The 24,063-nt window shown below is 40.9% G+C and overlaps 1 protein-coding gene across 3 annotated transcripts in view; it reads right to left on the bottom strand.

Annotated features, from left to right (window-relative positions):
- Positions 1-24,063, bottom strand: part of UBE4B (ubiquitination factor E4B) — a 135,581-nt gene that overhangs the window by 61,186 nt on the left and 50,332 nt on the right. For 2 of the 3 annotated variants that reach the window (XM_078145683.1, XM_020974176.2), the window contains exons 3-7: positions 16,565-16,700; positions 14,729-14,816; positions 3,866-4,010; positions 1,466-1,694; positions 582-968 (exon numbers count right to left, since the gene is read on the bottom strand). In XM_078145683.1, coding sequence (XP_078001809.1) covers positions 582-968; positions 1,466-1,694; positions 3,866-4,010; positions 14,729-14,816; positions 16,565-16,700 — 985 coding nt within the window. The remainder of the gene's footprint in view (positions 1-581; positions 969-1,465; positions 1,695-3,865; positions 4,011-14,728; positions 14,817-16,564; positions 16,701-24,063) is intronic. The other variant, XM_020974185.2, reaches the window with a different exon arrangement.

The following is a 24,063-nucleotide window of genomic DNA, read 5'->3' on the forward strand; positions in this document are numbered from 1 at the left end:
GCACACATACAGAAACTTACTGGGTGAAGAGAACTGTGACCCTGCTCATTAAGGAGGTCGTATTCGCATGCAAACACACACATATTAATAAGCTTCGGAGTTAGGTCGGCCCTTGTCTTTAGTAACTCGAGAGAAGGGATATCTGGCCACAATAATTCAAGGGTAGTTAACCCTAGAAACGAGCTGCTCTCAAAGCGAGATGCACTTCAAATCAATACTCCAGAAGTTAATCTAAAGTGATCCACTGACTATCGACATTCAAATTCTATGCTGATCTTCTATGGAGGTTAATTTGCCAACAACTAAAATTTCTGCAGAAGAGAACAGAATGAGGTCTACAAGGAAAGTATCATGATTCTGCAGGTCTCAGCCCTATGACATTCTCAAATCAAGGCTGGCAGAAGCATGGGATCGGGGATTAGAGCCTACCCAATTAGTTAGCCACACAATGAATTAATTAAACTCAAAACAGAAAAATAAGATGCTTGTATCTAAGGTTAGTGCTAAACCAATTTTTCCAAAGTCTGTTACTGCCCAGTCCCCAGCACTCCACACAGACAACTCTCTTCTGGAGAAAATACCTAGAAGGAATCCTTAGGGCAGAGGGACGCCTGCTCACGGGACCTGGAGAAGCAGGAAACAAGGGTGGGCCCATGGCTGTGGGTCTTTGTCTGGCAGGGCTGGTCGACAGGGCAGGCGGGCTTGGTGAGCTAGATAAAGCTGACAGGCTCGAGGACCTCGGGGTGGGAGAAGTCGAAAAGCCCCAGGGTGGGGCCACAGTGTAAGGGCGATACCTCGGAGACGAAGCCTGGCTTCCTGAAGGGCTTTCTCCTGGAATATGAGGACTGAGCGAAATGGAAGGCACAGAAATTGGAGCGGCTGCATCGGAAGCTGAGGCACAGGAGGAGCTCGTCACTGGCACATAGCTTGAGAAAGGGGTATTGGGAGTTGGACTAGTGTCATAGAGGCTAAAGGAATTGTTGAAAGGAAAAAAAGAAGAGAAAGGGGAAGAAAAAGGCAATTGAAGAAAGAAAGTAGGAAAGACTACACACAATACAGGAAAGCTCACTTTCCAACATCACCTTTCCCTCCTCTGTGGGCCCATAAAGCAAGGGCCACGCCTGTTTTCACACCTGAGCCTTGGGCATGTATCTGCCACGCATACGCTCGTAATGGGTTAAATGCTGGACAGCGTTAGATTCGACGTTTCTAATTCCTACATCCAAAGCTCATTATACTAATCAGACACAACATCTGTTTCCCAAAACTTACGCTTCTAATGGCCTAACCACAAACCAGAAAACCATGAGAAAAGATGGATTACCTCTGGTGACCACATCCACCCTTATGAGCGTGAGACCTCAGCCAACCTCATTAAAAAAGAACCTTGAAAGACAAGTTCTTCCTGTACATCATTCCTAGCTAGGTTTGGTTCAGGGTGACATTCAAATGGAACCATGCTGACCTGGACAGCGAGCTGGCACTGAAGGAACCCACGTTACAGAACATGGGGCTCGTTCCTGGATTGGATCCCGTACTAAGCATCAGGTTTCTGTCTGGCGACCGAGCTGCGGTTGCAATCGGCTGGGACGTCGCCGTCAGACTGGCAAAAGGATTTTCATCTCTGGTTTGAGTGGACATCATTAGCACTTCCATTAAAATCTGGCCAATCAAATCCTTAAAATCAGAGAACACTGTTGAGAAAGCAAGACAGAGGAGATTAGGGTCTGTATCACAGACCAAACACGGAACGACAGGAAATCAAAGTCACAGACAAAATAAAGTCCGTGTCACAGGCACAGGTTCCAACTCAGCGGGGGCTAATGATCAGTCACCACCAACGATGGAGGCACGGTTATTGGACTGCAAGAAAAGCAGACTGCCAGAAACGTTCCTTACCCTCTCGAGTCCATCAATTAATGGCGAACTGCGTGAGAAGATGGTTTAAGTCCCTAAGATTTTAGCGAGCACAGATGGAGACTTTATCCTGCTTTTTCACACTCACCAACATCCCATCTTCCTTGTACCTGAAATGCTTTCTTTCCTTCCCTTGGCTTACGTATCAGTGTGTTCATACTATCCGATACCCACTGAGGTTCTAACCCACGTAAATACTCCATGGTTTACCCATACACTCAGATCTAGTTATTAAAAAGTGCTTGTAAATAGAATATGGCCTCAGAACTACCAAGGTTTGTCAGGTGAACAGTGACATAGCAAATATTCTACTATTATGCTGACCAGGACTGAAAATTGACAGCTGCTGAGCTCAATTCTGGAGCCTAGGCTAAAGAGAAAAGCCCAGATATTAGAGAGAAATTAGACTTGCAAGAGGACAGAAGGATTTTTTTTCTTTTTGCCTTGGCAGAAAGCCAATCTCCTCTCCCAGGAAAAGCAGCAAGATGAGGGAAGAAAATATGCTTGGAAATCATAGAAAAAAGTTTTCCCTAATAATCCTCCCCTACCTATATTATCATATATGGTAACTAGTTAAACGTAGGGAAAAATGCTGAAAGCCAGTCTTTGATGGCTAATATTGATTATCTGGAGATCCAGGATGGGCTAGAGCTAGAGGACAGACAACAGGCCTCGAAGTCAGGGAGAGCAAGGTTCAATTCCTATCTCTAACACATACTGACTGGGTGCCAATGGATAAGTCACTTAGCCTTTAACCTTTCAATAACCCAGTAACCAAGTCGCTGACAATTTAGGGCAGAGAACAGTCACTGATTTACATCTGTATGTTAGGAAGTATCTGGCCCAGGCATTCCTACTCTGGTGAAATTACAGATCTGAGATGGGACTCTCCCCACAGTTAAAAGAAATATGGATTGCTTTGATGGAAGAAATGGTTAATGGAAAGGAAAAAAATTGGAATCCCAATAACACTGTATCAAATTCTACCAGTTCAACTAGTAAGTTGTATTGAAATAGTTTTAACCCAGAGTCCAAATCATGTCCTAAGAGATCCTTAAGAAAATAGAGATGACACCTTTTAAGCAGTTCAGATGTCATTTAACAAAATGCTGCAAAATAAATTCATGAAATGATGGGCCTTCTAGGGATATACATGGAGTGACAGATACTGAGGATGATGAAGACCATTAATTTATTTAGATGTAGATTTCTTTCACAGGAACCAAAAGAAAGTTTATTTTTTACGTTTTTTTTATTCTAAGTATATCTACCAATAAACAATTCAAATAAGCAAAATTTAAAAGACTGCATATAAAACAGAAAACTCAAAACTATTTACAATTCGTTTCCAAAAGTCTGTTAACTTTAACAAAACAATGACGCGATGAGAAGCAGCATGATGGCGAGGATGAGGACTGTCCTCCAATTCCACAAGACCTGGTCTCAGGTGCAGCCTCTCCCCTGTGCTGGCCATGTGACCCTGGGCAAGGCCTTTCATCTCTTTCTGAAGGACTGCCAACCTGCACTGGTGGATGGAGGTCCCCACATCAATAAAACCACCAGTTCAGTCCCCTCACTATAAAAAAAGTCCTGTTCAAAAGACGAGTTTATTAACAAGACCAGGAGAAAGGAGGAGAAGCGAATGGTTAATATGGCCTCAGCAGCAGATAGCTCTGCTGCCAACAACAAATGCCAAAAACCTGGGGCAGCTGGGTGGTGCAGCGGATACAGCACCAACCCTGGAGTCTGGAGGACCTGAGCTCAAATCCAGCCTCAGACACATAACACTTACTAGCTGTGTGACCATGGACAAGTCACTGAACCCCACTGCCCAGGTGGGGAAAAAAACCTAAGAGGTAAACGTAGATAACTCAGCACGAAAGTAACTCTCAGATCCTGCCTTACTTTATTACAATACACTGAAAGATAACAAGACGGAAATCCGTACCTTCTTTTGGGTTCTGCTTAAACTGTGCAGAAAGTGAAGTCAAAAAGATGACGTCTCTGTCCCGGTCTTTCCAAGAGACACGAAAGATCTTACAGACCAGCTGCAAGGCCTGTTCTTCTGATACCTCAGAACCTGAGGAAAGTTCCTTTCAGGAAGGAGGAAAGAAATATTTTTTTTTGGCATAAATTTCAAACGAAGTTTTGTGAAACATGAGTCAAACATTTCTATAAAGAATAACATTTTACACAAATCAAGGACATCATTAACAAAACACAAAAAAGAAATCATTTAAAAACATTAACTGACTGACAGAAGGAAACGATCTCATAAAGTTAATTACTATAACTTGGAGTTCGCATAAAATCTAGAGCTCCACCATTTATAACATATTCTCTGGGGGAGTATGACAGGATAATGACATCATCAGGCAATATTAAGGGAAAAAAGACCAGAAAGGACCTATACATTCCACTCACCCACATGTTGTACATATTTTCTCATCTCTAAAACAGATCAGCATTCTGAACAAAACCCATTTACCACTAAAAAGCGAAATATAACCCTTTCCTGACTGCTTAACGGCAAGGTTTGTGGGGACTCATACAGGGAAGTGGTGATCATTAATAGGCAAGAAGACCTTGCAGAGAACAATCCTAACCAAATCACTCACGTTTGAATTTTTTTAGAGTTATAACCAAGAAAAGCTAGAGTTAACAGGGCATCTGAATTTCAGCAAATCAGACAAAAAGCATCCTCTCCCAGGTGGAAGGACCTGCGGAGGTTATCTTCTTCCACTCATGCTGACCAGGAATCGCCTCTCTAAGAACCCTAAGAAGCAACCAGCCAGTCTTTGAATGAAGAACCTGAGGGAGGGAGAGAAGGAAAACCAACAATTTCCCAAGACAGCTCATTACACTTTGGAACAGTTCTAATTATCAGCAAAGTTTTCTTTACTGTCAAGGTGAAGCCTATCTCTCAGCAACGCTCAATCATTTTTTTCTAGTAAGTCTATAACCTCTGAAATGACAGTGCTCAAATGCTTTAAAAATTGCTATTGCACGGCTTCCCCAATCTCCCACTGCAACCTACCTCTAAGTCTTTTCTTTACAGGGCTACAGAGGCCAGCTTCCTTCAACCAACTTGTACCCAGCATGATCTAAGACCCACTGGCTTCCTGGACAATCAATGTGGTATGACTAAACACTATACTCTTCCACTCCACATATGGGGTGATCGAGGCAGAGTATAACAGCAATGTCTCCTACCTGCTTTCCAGACCTATGCCTCTCTTAACGAAGACCAAGATTAGCTGTTGTGGCGGCTATATGACACAACTGACTCACAATAAGCTTGTAGTCTAGCCATACCATTCTTCATCTTGCAAAGCTGATTTTTTTAGCCACATACTCCACTCCATCTAATGCTTGGTAAAGCTGATTTCTTTAATCCAAATGAGAGACATTAAATTCACCCCTAACTATCTATTATTTTATTACATTCAACTGAAGATCCTAACCCATCAAGATCTTTTTTGATCCTGACAGTTATCACCCTACACTCTATCTTCCTAGCTTTGGGTCACCTACAAATCTGACACCCATGCATTTATGGCTTTATCCAAGTCACTCATAAAAATACTCAACAGTACAAGCCAAGCACTGTCCTCTGGGGAAACCAACTAGAGACTTTCTTCCAAGTTGTCACTGAACCATGAATGAGTTCTCTTTGGGCTCAGTCACTCAGCCAGTTCTCAAGAGACCCAACTGTACTATCATGTAGCTCACATCTCTCCATCCTATCCACAGGAATAACATGAGAGACTTTGTCCATGCTTTGTTGAAATCTAGATAAATACCATCTATTCTCCACCATTCCCTTGACTTACAAATCCAAGAACCCTGCCCAAAAAAGGAACGAAATCGATTTGGCACAACCGATTCTCTGTGAAACCAAGCTAACTTTGTGACCACTGCTTCCTTTCTTAGACGCTCATTCATCATCCCTTTGGTAATACGTTCTAGAAATTTGCCAGCAATCAAAACCAGCCCAGAGTGTGCAGACTCTAATCTTCCTTTTCTGAAAATGAGTAACACATCTGCTCTTCTCCAGACCCTCAGCACCTCTCTTATTCTCTACAATACTTCAAAGATCATGGATAGCAGCACAGCTAACATGGACCAGTTCTTTGGGTGTGCTGGAATGTACCTGTTCTGGGCCCAGTGATCTGGACTAGTCAAAAGTAGCTAGGTTTTTGGAAAGACATGTATGGCCTGATGCTGACTGAAGTGAGCAGAACCAGGAGAACGCTGTACACAGTAACAGCCACGTTGTGCGATGACTCATATTGACAGACTTAGCCCTTCTCAGCAATGAAAGGATCTGAGACATCTCCAAAGGCCTCACGACAGAAAATGCTATCCACACCCAAAGAAAGAACTATGGAGTTTGAATGCAGATCAAAGCATACTATCAGCTATTTTTTTCTTCTGCTGTGTTGTTTCCTCTTTCTGGTGGTTCCTCCTATTGGTTCTAATTCTTACCTACAACATCACTAATGTGAAAATATGTTTAATAGGAATGTATATGTATAGCCTATATCAGATTGCATGTAGTCTTGGGGATGGAGGTGAGGAAGGAGGGGGAAAAATTTAAAACTCAAAAGCATATGGAAGTGATAGTTGATAAATCAGAATAAATTAATTTTTTTAAAAAGTAGCTAGGATTTCTCTTATTTTCTTCACTTATCTTGGACTTCAGCTCCCCATATCAGCCACTTTTGTTCCATTCCTTCCAAGCTTTTTCCTTAGCAGAGAAAACAGAAACAAGACAAAGGGCTATGTGGTTGTGTTTTATCTCATTCACCTCAAGCAATGGTCCTATTCCTTCTTGATCCTCCACTTGCTGCATACAGCCAAAAGGACACTTTCTGCTGGCTTTGGCTTTCTGTTCCAGCCTCAACTGATTCTAAGATTTACAACTCTCTCACTCTTTTTGAAAAGGCCATCAAGGTTAGGTGACTTAACTAGGGTCACACAGCTAGTAAGTGTCTCATGTCTGAGGCTGGATTTGAATTCAGGTCCTCCTGACTCTAGGGCTGGTGCTCCATCCACCACGCCACCTACCTATTCCTAAGATTTACAACTTTTAATGCTACCCTTAGAGGATAATGACAAGTTTTTGTATTCGTCCTGTTACCTATCACTGCTTCCACTAATTATAAATGTTTTAGAAAAATCTAATTTGACCAATGAGTTTCCTATGCATCCACAGCAGTCTCTTTAGACGATGCCCCCTTACCTCCTCTTTAGAACTGTTTCTCTTCACGTCTTCATGAATTAATTTTCAAGAGTTTCCCTTCCCTCCTAGGCTGACCACCCCTAAAGAACACGAGGCTATGGGATTCTACCCCGGCTCTCATCCAATCTCTATGGACTGGAATATACTGTACTTAGTCACATCTGCAGTTGGTTAAATGACCACACACAAAGAGCATTCTCTGATGAAAGGGCTGAAGACAACCTGGAGAGAAGTCCCTAGCAGGGTGCCACAGAGCCCTGCCCTCTTCAACCTCTTTACCCATCACTTGGATGAAGACATATAAGGCATGCTTATGAAATATGCAGACGACAAAAAGCTGGGAGATACAGCTAACAAGTTAGATGTCAAAAATCATGAGCGGGGGGGGCAGCTAGATGGCACAGTGGGTAGAGCACCAGCTTTGAATTCAGGAAGACTTGAGTTCAACTCTGACCTCAGACACCTGCCACTTCCTAGCTGTGTAACCCTGGGCAAGTCACTTCACCCCACTGCCTCACACACACACAAAAATAATAATAATAATCATGAGCTTAAAATATGATCTACCCTGAGAGGTAAGTGCTATTATTATCCCCATTTTACAGCTGAGGAAACTGAAGCAAGCAGCAGTTAAGTGACTTACTCAGGGTCACACAGCTACAAAGTATCTGAGGCTGGACTGGAACTCAGGTCTTCCTGACTCCAGGGTTGGGGCTCTATCCACTGCACCATCTGCTGTCTCTATATCTATTAGTTCATTCCTAACCATTTCCTTTGTGCTTCCAGATCAAAAGGCCCCCTTACTTTTTTCTCCTCAAGATAAGATGTAATATCTTGGTATAAAAAATTAATATAAATATAAGCTTAATGATTGTAGCGGGAGAGAAGGAAGGACTGGCTTCTTCAATCTTCCTGTAACAACTGGGATATTCTTTGCACTTCTGTGCCATCTTGTCTCATAGTCATCATAGACACGATATAGTTCCCGGTCCTACCCACGCTCCACACTGTAAGTCCTTGATGGCAAGGGCAAACAAATTTTCATGCTTTTCACTCCAGCACCCCCAAGCACTTAAGGTTTCTTACATCAGACTACATTAAGATAAATATGATGCACGCAGAGGTGAGGATAAAGAACAGAAGGGGGCAAGGAGAGAAGAAAAAGTAATGAATGGATCTCTATGTATCATACATCCCTGCCAGCATAAGTGTTAAATGGTACAAAAGTACTCCAGTTAAGGTTCTATTCCAATGGCAAATCATTGGGGAGTACAGTGAGCGCCAGGGTCTTCAAGTCTGTGCCAGCAGAGCAAAGCCTTTTTTGGGTTCGACTAATTTAAAAAGGCTGCGAGTCCAGGCCTGATAATGGACTTTGTCTTTTGTCTAAACATTGGCCTAGCTAAGCTCAGAAGGGAGCGTCACCAGAATAATTACAGACGGGTGATCTTTATTTGTGACAGTAACCTTAAAGACCCATCTAATAAACCCGAGCAGAGCCCTCATTGGCACTGCTGGAGTGAGAAACCGCGTTGTTAAAAAAGAAATTTTATGTTGTGGGCTTACTTGGTTTTCTTTCTGTCTAAAGTTAAACTGATAATAATTTTTTAAAACCAAATTGGCATCCAGACTGAGAGCCAATTTTCTTTGAGTCTGTGATGATCACCACAGATGGAATGTTGTCAAGAAAGGTGAGAAAGATTTGGGCAAGCTGGGGCACCTCCAGGAAAGAGTAAGCAGAACAATGAAGGACTCAAAATTGTGTCAGAAAAGGAACAGTTACTGAAATGGGGAGCATTTATTTATCTTGGAGAAGGGAAGACTCGAGGGGGCGAGGATATCTGTGTTTATGGCAATTCTTATATACAAAGACAGAGTACGCAGAGAGTAGAGAAGGCTGGCCTCAAAACCACGGCCACCTGGCTTCAAGTCCTGACTCACCCAAGTCACTTGACCTCTCTCTCACACCTCCAAGTAATTCTTTAAAACTATCATTTGCATTGGTAGAGGTAGTTTCCTCCTCTAGGAGTTCCTTATCAATGAAATCAAAAGTGTGAATTGCATGGAAACTGAATTACATGTACACTTTGTAATTTCACACGTTAGTACTGTGGATAGAAATTATAAGGGAGGCAGACTCAACATAAATGATACAATTTGACCCAACATAAATAGCACATTTCTAACAATGGGAGCTATTCAAAAAGAAAATATGTTGGGAGGTGGCAGCTTCCACATCACCAGACGCTGGATGCCCCCTATCAGGCAGGGCTCCCGTGTATGGACAAAAAGTTTTGAGTACCTGGACCCCAAACTAAGAGTTTATAATACTTTCATCCCTGGACAGAATTATCATTCATTTATAATTATAATTCCACCAAAAAACCCTTGCATTTTATTAATAAACATTGTTTAAAAAAAGTCTTGGGCAAGAACTGTAGATCTTAAGGTCACAGGTAATGGCTTCATAATTGCTACCAAGTGAGGTGATGATTTCAGAAGGGAAAGGTAGTTCAGTGTTCGCTGGTTATAGCACTTTTTAGCTTCTTTTGATCTTGTGATTAATTGAACTTTTTTTATTTTAATAGTAATCCACCTGTCCTGTCTTCCATTCCTATCCCATTTTTCATCATCAATAACTCCTTAAAAACAGGTTGGGCTGTCGTTGTTTTAGAAGTATGTCATATATTTTCCATTTTTAATTTTTCTTCTAGCTTTCATTAACTTTGATCTTTGCTTCAAGTGGTCTGAGTATGCAAAAACTACTGATTCAGAAATGACACACACATCATTAGTCATTTCCAGTCCCACATTCTGCAAGAAACCCTTTCCAAGTGGCTTTATTCTTTGTGCCTTTTCTCTGAGATTATCTTCAACTTACTCTCTATATGGTTACTTGTATATTGTCTCCCATATCAGACTGCGAGCCCCATGAGGGCAGGGATTGGTTTTTGCCTTTCTTTCCATCCCCAGCACATATCACAGTACCGGGCACATAGTAAGTTCTTATTAAATGCTAACAGACTGACTTACTGTCATAAATTATATTCAATTTCATTTTTAAAAGGTACATTTGAGATTCTCCATGCCCAGTATTTTTAAATTATTTTCTTGAACTAAATATACAGGAGGTAAAAGCATGAGGTCCTAGGTAATAAACACATCTTTGGCCTCTCTTACTCTTTACATAGGAAATGTATTTTTCACCCTCCTGATCTATCCTCGCCTTTGTCACCAAGATCAAATATGTTCATCTGGTCTGAGGGGCTGACTGAAGTCTTTTGTGAATGTCTCTCATCTCTCCACTCTCTTCAGGAGATGTCAGCGCATCACCCATAATTATCTTATTGGTGGGTCTTGGTCTGGTTTAGTCTTTTAGGAGAGAGGAAAGCAAGGAATTGTCTAATACCAACCCCAGAATTTTAGAAAGCAGATTCCAAATGTGGCCGAGAAAGGTGAAGGAGGGTCTATGAACTAAAATTCTACAGTTAGTGGGAGGGATAGGAAGCTCTCAAGAATGAAGACCTGAAGATATAAAGGCAAAATTCCTATGATGAGAAAAGGTGGGGATGTACATGAAACACGGATGTACAAGAAACTAAGTGACCAATTAAAAATGTTTAAAAACACATAGAAATATGGAACCGAGGGCAGATGATGGAGCATGAAACCTCATGCCTAAAAAATACTGTCAGGTTTATAAAGCGGTTTAGCTAGATTATGCTGTTTGGTTATAAGAATATGCTGTTATCGTCATCCCAGTTTTCCAGCTGGAGCAGTTAAGGATCTGAAAGATTAAGTGACATTCCCAGGCTCACAGGTAGCAAGTATCTGGAGCATTATCCAAACTCAAGTCTTGCCAGCTCCATGTCGATTTCTCTCTTCGCTGTGCACTGCTACCGCTCATACACGGACAGTGTACATACAATTAACAGAGACATGGAATGGGCCTGTAACAACAGAGCCAGAAGCACTAAAACTCAAAATGATTTGAGACTGAAGAGCCAAGTGAATGACAACAAGAAAGAAATGTGTTCAAGAAGATACCGGGCTCCTACTCAAAATGAATAGTATAATGGCAATGGACGGTGAAAAGAAATCAGAGGTGGCCAACTTTTGTTTTGATTCTGTTTTTGGTTAAAAATAAAAAAGACAAATAGTTCTGGATTAAAAAGAACAGAATAAACATGGGCAATACTGAAAGAGATGCCCAAGCTAAGCAGGGCAGCAGTAAGAGGAAACACCTAACTGCTCCTGAACAGTTTAAGACCCCGGAGAGGGTGAACAACACGCCTGAGATGCCAAAATTGGCCAGCAGGAAGGATGAGCTACTGCCACTGCTTCCCAATGAGAAAGAGAAACTGGGGGGTGGGGGGGGTGCAGTAGCATGAGGGAAGGGCAAACACTGCCCTCATTTTCAGAAAACGGGGAGAAGGATTTGCGAACCACAAGTTGCTGCATGTGACTGGGATTCTTGACAAAATTGGAAAATGTATTATATGAGTGATCCTTAGTGAAAGCCTAGAAAAGAAAGTGGTGATCACATTAAGAGCCAGCAGGGCTTCATGATGAACAGGTCATCCTTGCCTCACCTTTCCTGACAGGCTTCCTCCATGGGTAGGTTAAGGCAACTTTGTGCCGTTTTTGTAAGGAGACAGACAGGCTGAATGACAGACTGAGATGACCGGATGGGGGCCCAAGAGTCATTGTTAATCCTTCAACATCAATGCACAAGTGGGCCTTTCGAATGCCTGAATCTGAGCTTACTCATATTTTTCTCAAGGACCTAAAGACATAAGCAGCATGCTTATCCAATTTTCAGGTGACATAACGCTGAGAGAACTAGAGAGACTACATGAAAGAGGAAAGATCAAAAAAGATCCTGACAGGGTAGAATATATGGTCAAATCTTTTAGGACAAAATGTAATCAGAACAACGTATAAAGTTCATGTTAGTATTTTTTTTAAAAAGAGAGGAAAAAACCTCCAAAAGCCAAAAATGGAGTAGGCGGTTCTAGGCAATAGTATTTTTTTTTTAAATGAAGAGCTTTAGAAGATTTTAGTGGACCACAACTCAACATAAAGTAGTACTGTGATACAGCAGCCCGATAAGCTAAAGCAATCTCAGGATGCGATAAGCAAGGAATTATGCCCAGAATAAAGATGTTCATCCTCTTGTCTTGTACTTAGATGAGGCCCTATCTGGAGGAGTGCTGGGCTCAGTTCTCAACAGCTGAATAGTCCCAGAGACAGTGAGGGCCCTTTGGAAGAGGACACTGAGGGGGCCATGACAGTTGACGTTAAGTAATGGGCAGTCTAACACAGACTAAGGACTGCACTGGTTCTCCTTGGCCCCAGTGGGGAGAATGAGCAACATGGAGTATAACTGGCAGAAAGACAGCTAGGTTTAATGCCAGGAAAAACTTCCGAACAATTAGAGCTGCCCCAGAGTGAAGTGGGTTGCTCCTCATCAGGGACAGTGCAGAGGGATGACGGACTGTTCAGATAAAGCTGGACTAGATGGCCTTTCAAACTCAATGATTGTGGGCTTGTACTGAAACTCTCCATAGCTGTCAGCACAGTTACTGAAGGGAAGAGACAAGAAATTATCCACAATAATTTTCTGGCACATATATATTTTTAAACATTTTTATTTAAAGTTTTGAGTTCCAAATTCTATCCCTCTATCCCTTCCTCCCTTCCTTCCCCCTTTCCCTGAGACAGCAAGCAAGCAGATATAGGTTATACATGTGCAATTATGTAAAACATTTCTATATTAGTCATTTTGTACAAGAAGACTCAAATAAAAGAAGAAGAATGAAAGAAAGTGAAAAATAGCATGCTTCAGGGGAAACGGGGGAAGGTGAAAGGCAATGAGTGAATCTCATTCTCATCGGATTTGGCTTAAAGAAGGAATAACATACACACTCAATTGGGTACAGAAATCTATTTTACCCTACAGGAAAATAGGGGGGTAAAGGCGACAAGAGAGCAAGGGGATGATGGGGGGGGCAGATTGTGAGAGGGGGTTATCAGAAGCAAACACTTCTAAGGAGCGACAGCATCAAAAGAGAGAATAGAATAAATGGAAGGGGGTAGGATTAAGGGAAATATACTTAGTTTTTCACAACATGACTACTATGGAAGTGTTTTGCATGACTATATATGTATTACTTGTATAACTATATATGTATAACTAGTTGCTTGCCTTCTCAATGAGGGTGGGTGGGGAGGAAGGAAGGCAGAAAATTTAGAACCCAAAGTTTTAAAAACAAATGTTTAAAAAAATTGTTTCCACATGCACCTGGGAAATAAGATATATAAGAAATGGGGTATAGAAATCTATCCTGCCCTACAGGAAAACTGAAGGGGAAGGGGATAAGAGAAGGGGAGGGGGGATAGAAAGGAGGGCAGATTAGGGTAAGGGGTATTCAGAATGCATGCCATCTTGGGGTGGGGGGAGGGATGAGATGGGGTGAAAATTTGGAACTCAAAATCTTATGGAAGTGAATGTTGAAAATTTAAAATTAATTAATTTTAAAAAATAGCACGCTTCAGTCTGTATTCAATCACTAGCTGTTCTTTCTCTGGAGGCGGATGATGTGTTTCATCATGAGTCCTTTGGGATTGTCTTAGATCATTGCATTGCTGAGAACAGCTATGTCATTCACAGTTCTTCATCAAACAATCCCATAATAATTTAATTTGGTGGATGATAGGAATATAATTACCAGGTATAAACTAACACTGAAAGAAATGTTTCTTTCTCACAACAAAAGGTAATAATCAGTTATCAAAACATGAACCACTCATGTATTCAAAGAGGGCTCCCAAAAAAGGAAATCTACTAATAAAAGGGCCATCATCAGCCTCTCCTACCTCCTATACCTTCCTCAGATTCTTCAGCAGAGACATTTCTTCTATTTTGCTATTGCCTCCCACCAAGCTTACCCAGGCTCGATTCTTAATCTGCCTCCTCACGTTATGATAATAGGCATTATCTACCAGCCTGTTCACCTGATAAAGGATGTCTCTACTTAGCTCCAAGAAAAGTCAGCTTTGGGGGCAGCTAGGTGGCGCAGTGGATAGAACACCGGCCCTGGTTTCAGGAGGACCTGAGTTCAAATCCGACCTCAGACACATGACACTTACTAGCTGTGTGACCCTGGGCAAGTCACTTGACCCCCACGGCCCAACCAAAAAACAAACAAAACAAAACAAAAAAAAGAAAAGTCAGCTTGTAAAAGTCAATCAAATAGAAGCCTGAAGTACAGAATCCCTGACCTGGAGGGACTTGAGATGTCAGAAAGTCCAACCCAAATATGAATGCCCTCCCCAACATCAACACGCTGCCTTTAGATCTCCAGGAATAGAGAGCTTTTAAAACTGCCTGTTCTGGGAAAGGAAACGCATTAAATCCCTTCTAACAGGGCACATTTAGCTATCCCAACCTTTTTTCACAAAGTAATTGACTTAGAGGAGCTGTGGTTGTGTGTTTCTCCAATTCTATATAAAAAACATGGCATATAGTACAGAACAGCTGAAGGACACATTGGGTTTCTCACCAACCTTATCAGAGAGGGTCCTTTTTTCTCTGCGATCATTTTCATCAACCTCCATATTTTCAATTCCTGAATCTACATCCACCTGGGACATGCTTTAGGTAGAAAGAAAAACAATTAACCTTAGGAGATCCAGATAATTTTTAATACCACCTTTAACTGGGAATATGTTCAAAATCAGAAAAAATTATTTAGATAAAAGAACTAAAAGGGGAACAGGAAGATTTAGAAGGACATGTGGCCATTTACAACACTGGCCAGTAGGCGTTTTTATTTCATCTCTTGTTCTCAATATCACATTAAAATTGAAGCAGACAATCAAAATGGTGAACACTCATCTTTTCATTTTAACTGAGGAAAATGACCGAAAATCTGGACTTTCTAGGTTTGGACTAAGTTTGCATAATTTACCAACACAATGTGAGCTCCTCGAGGACAGGGACCATCTCTCACTATCTGTGTTTCCCTGCTTCGCACATAGTAGGTGTACAACATATGCGTGCTGACTGGGGCTCCTAGCTCCTCTTCAGACATACACAGACCGCCCACTGACATTACTGAAATGACCACAAGCCAGTTAAGCACATATATACGTGCATGATACATAACACGTGAGTGCTAAAGGAGACAGCTAAGGGCATAATGGATAGAGCACTAGGCTTGGAATCAAAAAGGCCCGAGTTCAAATCTTGCCTCTTATATTGAACCAGCTGTGTGACTCTGTTGTGCAGTTGTTTTTCAGTTGTGTCCAAGTCTTTGTGACCCCAGTTGTGGTTTTATTGGCAGAGACACTAGAGTAGTTTGCATTTCCTTCTCAAGCTCATTTTACAGATAAAGAGCCAAGGCAAATAGGGTTAAATGACTTGCTCAGGGTCACACAGCTAGTTAAGTGTCTGAGGCTGGATCTGAACTCAGGACAATGAGTCTTCCTGATTCCAGGCCTGTAACTCTACCACCTAGCTGCTCTCTGTGACTCTGAGCAACTCACTTAACCTCACTCAGCCTCAGTTTCCTCAACTGTAAAATGGGGATGATATTAATAACAACACCTACCTCAGAGGGTTATTGAGAGGATCAACCGAAATGACACATGTAAAATTTTAAACACCTCCCCATTAATTTCCACTGTTCTGCACATCTGAATGAACTCAACGAATTTAATTAACTTTTCCTCGCCTCAAAATCAATTTGCCCAGGCTCTCCAGGGACAAACTACGCAGCTCTGGTTAATCTGAGCAGGTACCACACCGCCAATGTTGTCTGATACCCAATAAGCAACAAGGGTCCGCAGGAAGCCCTCAGACAACAGGAAATGCTCCACAGGTGTTGAAATCCTATAGCCCCAAATCCCTTCAAATACACGAAGGGCTGTATCTTGGGCAACTGCCCCACATTCAATAGTAGCTTCACTCTGATGAATTAGAATCTTCTATGTCTACCTATAAAAGTGCTTACCTGGATATGCCAGTTCTATGGATAAGACAAAGGTATACTGTATAAAAAGTCAGTCTGACAGAATGATTACCAACATCACAAACATTAAACAATTCCAACATGCATAATTAAAAAAAAAAACACTTGCTATAAAGCTTGGAATCTGCTATAATGGTTAAGATGAAAGATCTTGTTCAACAGTTATCCATTAACATTTGCCCACAATAAGCAGGATCTTTCACCATCCTTTCCAACATTTACCAGCAGCACTATTTATTGCATGCACATGTGTCTGAGACTACTCAGAGGAAACAAGGCAAGGAGTTTAGGGAGATTTCCTTATAAGGATAGCAAAGACTTGGTATTTCCCACAATACAATAGCATTATGGAAAATGTGCCTCTTTTTACCTTTTCTCGCAGGAGACACTGTCGATATCCATGCTCTGTGACCGTGAGAGAGACTGTGACTGTGTTTCAAGGCTATTAGACGGTGAGCTGCTGAGTGAACTGACTCCTTCACTGCTCTGGCTTCGATGCGTGACTCCTAAAGAGGACAAAGGATGACACCGAGAACACAATGTTAAAATAGCAGAAGAGCTTCACCAATTTGATTCAAAGTGTTATAAAACTCAACAAAGAACAAATTTCCATCAAGTATTTTCTGCTGTCATTTTTTGTAGGAGGAAAGAACTGGAACTAAAGATGCCCACTGACTGGGGGTGGGGGAATAAACAAATGTAATGGTGTAAGACTCTTCTGTAAGAAATGATGAATGGGACAAATAGAGAAAAGCCTGGAAAGATCCACATGAACAGATGCAGGTAAAGAGGAGTAAAAAAGAACAATATACACAATGACCACAACAACGCAGACACAAAGAACAATCAGGTCTACTGAAAGTTAATGCTGAAAAATTACAAAGTAGAAGCTGAGTCTCAAAGAGAAATGAGACACCTCTGCCCCCTGTCTTTTGCCGGGGGTAGGGGCCACTGGTGTTGGAACCCCTTCAGATTTTTTCAGTGTACTGTGATTAGTTTTGATGATTTTTTTTAACTCTTTATCATCTTTTTCTTTTAAAAATAAATCCTTTATAATATGGAATGGCTCTCTGGAAGGGAGAAAGATATAGGAGAAATCTTATGTAACGTAAAAACAAAATGCATTAACTAAAAACTTGTTATTTAAAAAAAGAATTGTTATTCTGTCACCTGAGATGATAGTTACTGCAATCACCCAGGAAAATACAGTGGCATAACAACATCACCTGTAAGTTTATTTCATGCCTAAAATCATGGGAATTCAGTTACATCAGCACAGCACTTATTTTTTCCCAATACCCTCTCCAAAAAACAAAGTATTTTAGAGATAAGAAAATGGAAGTACAGAAATGGCAAGGATACCTCTCTAACGTGACCCCTTTTCTGCCTTCCCTCTGCTAACATGTTTATTCTGGTCCTCAATACCTCTCTCTCACTTAGATTATTGTAAGAGCCTTCTGACTGGTCTCCCTGACTCAAGTCTCTTACTAGGCCAGGTCATTCCAGATGCTGCTATTCAACAGACCCCACTGCTTTCCTATCACATCTGGGATGAAACAGCTTTTACAGCCATACACGACTAGGCCCCAACCTATTTTTCTGGCCTCACTGGGCATTACCTACACTCTCTTGCAATCTGCTCTCTCCAAAGCTTGGCTGCCATATCCAATGGTTCTTTCTCAAGCCTCATTCTCCTTGACCTCTCGGTAGCCTTTGACATTGTCGATCTCTCTCTTCTCCTTGACACTCTCTTCTGTCTACTTTAGGACACAGCTCTCTCCTGGTTCTCCTCCTGCCTATCAGACCAGTCCTTCTGAATCTCCTTTGTTATATCCTCTCCCACATCATGCCCTCTAACCATAATTGTCCCTCAGGGCTTTGTCCTGGGGTCCTTTTCTCAGTCTATTCTATTTTACTTGTTGATCTCATCAACTCCCAAGGATTTAATTACTATCTCAATACTCAACCTCTTATCTCCAACTGCCTTTCAGACATCTCAAACTGGATGTCCAGTAGACTTCCTATACTCAAAATGTCCAGAACAGAACTCATTATCTTTCCCTTAATCCCCACCCCCCACCCCCACTACCCTCCCTATTACTATAAGGGTAACACCATGCTCCCAGTCTCTCAGGCTTGAAACCTAGGTGTCATTTTAGACTCCTCACTATCTCTCACCCCCATATCCAAAGCTGTTACTAGCGCCTGTTGATTTCATCTTTACAACCTCTCTCAAATATGCCCCATTCTCTCCTCCGATACTGTCCCCCCCCCATTTGGTGCGGGCCTTATCACTTCACACCTGGACGATTGTAATAACCTGCTGGGGGGGTCTGCCTCAAGTCTCTTCCCACTCTAATCCAAAGCTCCTTAAACTGTGGGTTGCACCCCATATGGGGTCACATAACTGAATGTAGGTATCACGAAAAATTTGGCAAAAGTAAAAGGTTTTTGAACATGGAATGACCAAAAATTAATTCAAAATCAAATGTGTAATGAATCCAAAGTGTTTCTGGCAGCATCTGCCTGTGTTACATTGCGCGACTTTACTACAGCCTTGGTTCTGAACACACAACATGCGCACTTTGCACTGTGCGTGCCATCACGCCACACAATGCCAATGAACACTGCCAGAAATGCCTTGGCTGAGATTTGAGATTATTGTATGTTATGAACTGTACTGTTTTTACTATACATACAAAGTTTTCTGCTCTTATAGAAACATAAGTTTAATTGTGGAAAATAAAGACTTTTAATATTTTTCTACCATCATTCCTTAGAATGTAAGTATCGAATTAGCATCTTTGGATTGTACTGTGTTAGAGTGCTTGAGTTTTAAAATTGCAGCTATTTCCTTCTTTTACAGAAACATAAGTGTTTAATTGCTGCAAGTAAAGACCAAAGCCCTTTAATGTTTCTCTACCACACTGCTTATGTGTATGTAAGTGTGAACATCAATTTTTAAAATTAAGCACAAACAAATGTGATTTCATACACTAAAGGTAGTATTTATTTGAGAAATTATTACCAATATGTATTTATATTTTAGAACAAAAATATTTTTGGTTGTGGATAAGTGGCTAAATTTAGACAGAAGAGGTAAAAATACTGATGAGGCAGTCTTTGCTACCAGGTTGTGGCACACCTAAACTGACAAGAAAATATGTCAAATCATTTCTGCAATATGGATTTACTTCTAATACTGATGATGATGTGGAAAAACCTCTTTGCTTAATTCATAATGAAGTTTTGGCTGTGGAAAGCATGAAACCAGCCAAACTAAAACATCTTAATACCAAGCATGCGGTGCACTGCAATACACCAAAGGAATATTTTGAAAAACTTAAAATCTTCAAATGAAGGAATGATATTTTGAAAAATTTAGTAGTGTCAATGAAAAGTATTTGCTTGCATCTTATGAAACGTATTTGATTGTAAAAACTAAAAGGCCCTACACGATAGGAGAAGATCTTGTGTCACATGCTGCTATCAAAATGTCAGAAACAGTTCACAGGAAAAAATATGGAAATGAAATTCATAAAATTCCTTTATCAAATGATACTGTTTCCAAAAGAATTTCTGAAATTAGTAATAACCAATTACAACAGCTTATTACCAGGCTTAAGGGCAGCCAAAGTTTGCAATTCAGTTAGATGAAACAATATTTCTACGATGGCACATTTGTTACTTTATGTAAGGTATGTTTATGAAGGAAGCATACATGAGGAATTATTGTTTTGTCATCCTTTGGAAGGGCCCTCAAGAGAAGACAGACATAAATATATATGTGTGTATGTGTGTGTGTGTGTGTGTATATACATATATATATATCTTAAAGACGATGAATTTTTCACAAATGAAGGTTTATGGTGGAAAAATTACGTTGGGTTCTGTACAGATGATGCTGGAGCAATGATGGGTGAGAATGTTGGATTTGTAGCAAAAGTTAAAGCTCGTGGCAATGAACTTATCACTCTTATTCACTGCATGATCCATCAGGAGTCACTCACAGCCAAAAAAATATCACTAGAGTTAGATGTTGTGCTTTGCAGTACCATCAAAATCATTAACTTCACTAAAAGCCAGGCCCTTAACAGTCATTACAAAAGCTTATTATTACATGCAGAGGTAAAGTGGTTCTCAAGAGGACAAAGTTTAAACAGATTACTAAATTGAAAGATGAAATTTTATTTTTGATTAAGCAGAAATCCAATTTTATTCATTTTTTTTTCATGACCTAGGGCTTTCAAAACTGTTATTTGTTGGATATTTTCAAAAAACTCAACGATTTAATAAACACACTGCTTCAAGGAAAAAATATATTTATGTTAAAAGATAAAAAAGGAAGTTTTACTAAAAAAGTTAACATATGAAAGAATAGGACGGAAAATGGTTCTCTAGAAATGTTTACAGCTACAGACAATTTGGTAATTGAAAATAACCTTCCCAAAGATTTAATTGTTAAGAGTTATAATTGATCTTCTGAAGTGCCTGGAGACAGTTTCAGAAATACTTCCCTTCAAATTCTGGTTCTAAAAAACGAAGCTGGTTTCATAAACCAACTCAATTGAAATAAAAAATATCAGTCACCTGCCATTAAAATTTTGTTCAAGAAGAATTTGATGAGTTACTAAGCGACAAAGGTTTAAAACTTTAGTTTCCTAAAAAATCATTACATGATTTTTGGCTTAGGATTATTTCAGAGTTTCCAACAATTTCTGAAAAGGCTCTTAAACATACTTCTGCCATTTTGTACTACATATTATGTGAAGTGGCGTTCTCAGCACCGATTATAAAATCAAATATATATTGATTATAAAATCAAAATATTGATCAACTCTGAAAAACAATGAAGATGCTCTACATCCTACAGTATCAAATATTCTGCCAAGATTTAATTTTTTATGTAATAAACAAGTACATCCATCTAATTAGTATGCAAATTTGCTTCTTCTTTAATACATGGAAAAATTATATGTACAGCAAAGAACTGTTTTAAAATAAATTTCATTATGATTTATTTTCAATAAACATTTGATTTGTATAGCTATTCTATGTACCTATATATCCAGGACTGCAGAAAAATTTCTTGGGAGAAAAGGGTTTGAGAGTGGAAAAAGTTTAAGAAGCCCTGCTCTAGTCTATCCTCCATTCAGCTGCCAAAGTGATTTCCCTCACGCGCAGATCTGATCACATCACATATCTCTCTCTCTCTCTCTCTCTCTCTCTCTCTCTCTCTCACACACACACACACACACACACACACACACACACACACTTTTCTCCTTCCCCTCCCCCACCCCTACTCAAAAAACTCCAGTGGCTCCCTATCTTTTCCTGGATCAGATACAAAATCCTCTTTGGCATTCATGTCCCTTCGAAGCCCCTTCCTCCCTTTCCAGTCTTCTTCCACTTTATTCCCTAACGTGTATTCTTTGATCCAGTGACACTGCCCCGCCTCCCATCTGCTCCAAGAAAAAGACACTCCATCTCTGCTGTCCTCAATGCCCAGAATGCACTCCCTCTTCTACCTCCACTATTGACCCCTCTGGCATCCTACCAGTCCCAACTAAAATTCTACCTTCTATAGGAAGTATCCCTTAACCCTTCTTATCTCCAGTGCCTTTCACCTGTTCATTATTTTCGACTTACTTAGTATACAGCTCTCTTTGTAGATATGTGCTTGCATGCTGCCCCTCCTGCTCCCTGAGGGCAGGGACCGTATTCTGCCTCTTTTTGCATCCCTAGTGTTGAGCAGAACATCCAGCACATAGTAGGTGCTTGGTGAATATTTACTGAGTGATCCAGAAAATCTGGCCATCTCTCTGTTCTTCATACACAACATTCCACCTCCCATCTCCTTGTCTTTGCACTGGTCATCCCTCCTCCCTGGAATACCCTCCCTTCTTATCTCTGCCTCTTCCTTTAAGATGTAGCTCAAGTACCATCTCCTGCATGAAGCTGTTCCTGAGCTTCCCAACTGCTGCTGGCTCTCGTCCCAAACTACTTTGTATTAAAACTACTTTGTAAACATTAGGTATTTAGAAAATTTATAACTATGCTGTACATGTTTCTATGGTTTTTTTCCCCTCCTCCATTAGCCCCCTGCAAACAGGGATTGTTTTATTCTTTGTACTTGTATTCCCCGTACCAAGCACAGTGCCTGACACACAGTAGGTGCTTCATAAATACTTGCTGAATGACTAGTGGCTACAGTGCCTGCCCTGATTTCCCTGCCTCTTTCAAGGCAGAGGTGTGTTTTGTTATCTGTTGCCAGGACAATTACTTCCTTTCTGGGTTCTCTCATCTGCCATGCTGAAGTTACTACTGTCCATAGTCGCTGTAGTTCTCCTTACTTCCCTCTGCATCGTGTTCCTCTCCTATTTGTCATTTTTTCATATTTTTGGATTTCTGCTCTCTGGTGACAAGGTACAAAAATATTTGCAGTCCATCTATACGGTCCTGGCAACCACCCTTCCCATCAATGAGCTCCAGAAGCTCCCGACCACCTCTGGGACCAATCTAAAGTCCTGATCTTGGCATTCACTTCCTTCCATTGTACTCAGCAAGGCAGCCACAATGGCCTACTCACAGTTCCTTGAACATGACACTCAAGGCTCCTGAACACCCTCCCCTCACCTCTGCCTCTTGGCCTTCTTGGCCTCCAATCAAGTCTCAGCTCGAAGGCTTCTCTCCAAAAAGGCCTTTCCTGGTCGCTCTCTCGACCCGCTACCTCCCCAGCTGATAAGATTTCTCTTTTATATTACTTTCCATCCACTATATAGATATAGATATAGATATAGATATAGATATAGATATAGATATAGATATAGATTTATATATATAGATATAGATATATATTTATATAGATATAGATATATAGATATAGATATAGATATAGATATAGATATAGATATATATTTATATAGATAGATAGATACACACACACACACACACACACACACACACACACACACACACACACGTGATCATTTCCATATAGTTTCTCTTAGTAGAATGTATGCTCCTTGAGGGTAGGCTGTTTTTTGCCCTTATCTGTGCATACAAACCTTAGGACATATATTTACAAGCTCGTCCATGTCCTCCCATTACTTTAGCACAGGGAATCCACCTAATGTACCAGGGGCCTTCTTTGCTTTATCTTAACATCGCGAGGATTTAGTGGAGCTCACCTGATGTCTACTGGCTATCCCTGTACACAACAGGTGCAGGATGACAAGTGGGGAGCTCTGCACATGACATCAGATTTGGTGGGTGGGTTGGTTAGTTCTGCTGAACTGTACTTTTCCTTCTTCCTTTTTTGCTCTTTGATGTAAGGGATGGGTCTTTGGAAGGGGAAGTAGGAGGTATATATTAGAAAACAAAGACAATATAAAAATAAAAGATGTAAATAAAAATTTGAATTTAAAAATTGTTTTGGGGCAGAGCCAAGATGGTGGAGTAAAAGCAGTGATTTGCTTGAGCTCTTCCCCAAACCCCTCCAAATACCTGCAAAACATGGCTCTAAACAAATTCTAGAGCAGCAGAACCCACAAAAAGAGTGAAACAAATTCCCAGCCTGAGACAACATGGATGGTTGACTGGAAAGGTCTACTGTGCCAGGCTGGGAGAGGAATGCAGTTCAGCTTGGGCCAAGCTGGGCCTCAGCAAACCTGGAGCAGTCCTTAGGGGAATGAATCAAGGGGAGCTGTGGAGGTTTCCAGACTTCTCGACCTACAAACACCAAAGACAACTTAGAAGGTCAGTAGGAAAGGTGTGTCTGACCATGGTGAGAGAGGAGCTTGGTCTGGTCCCAGTCCTGGCACAAACCCGGGGTGGTGGCTACTTCTGGAGCTCTAGGTCCACAGA

The sequence above is a fragment of the Phascolarctos cinereus genome, unplaced genomic scaffold, assembly GCF_003287225.1.
Source record: "Phascolarctos cinereus isolate Bilbo 61053 unplaced genomic scaffold, phaCin_HiC Scaffold_726;HRSCAF=1367, whole genome shotgun sequence".
NCBI lineage: Eukaryota > Metazoa > Chordata > Mammalia > Diprotodontia > Phascolarctidae > Phascolarctos > Phascolarctos cinereus.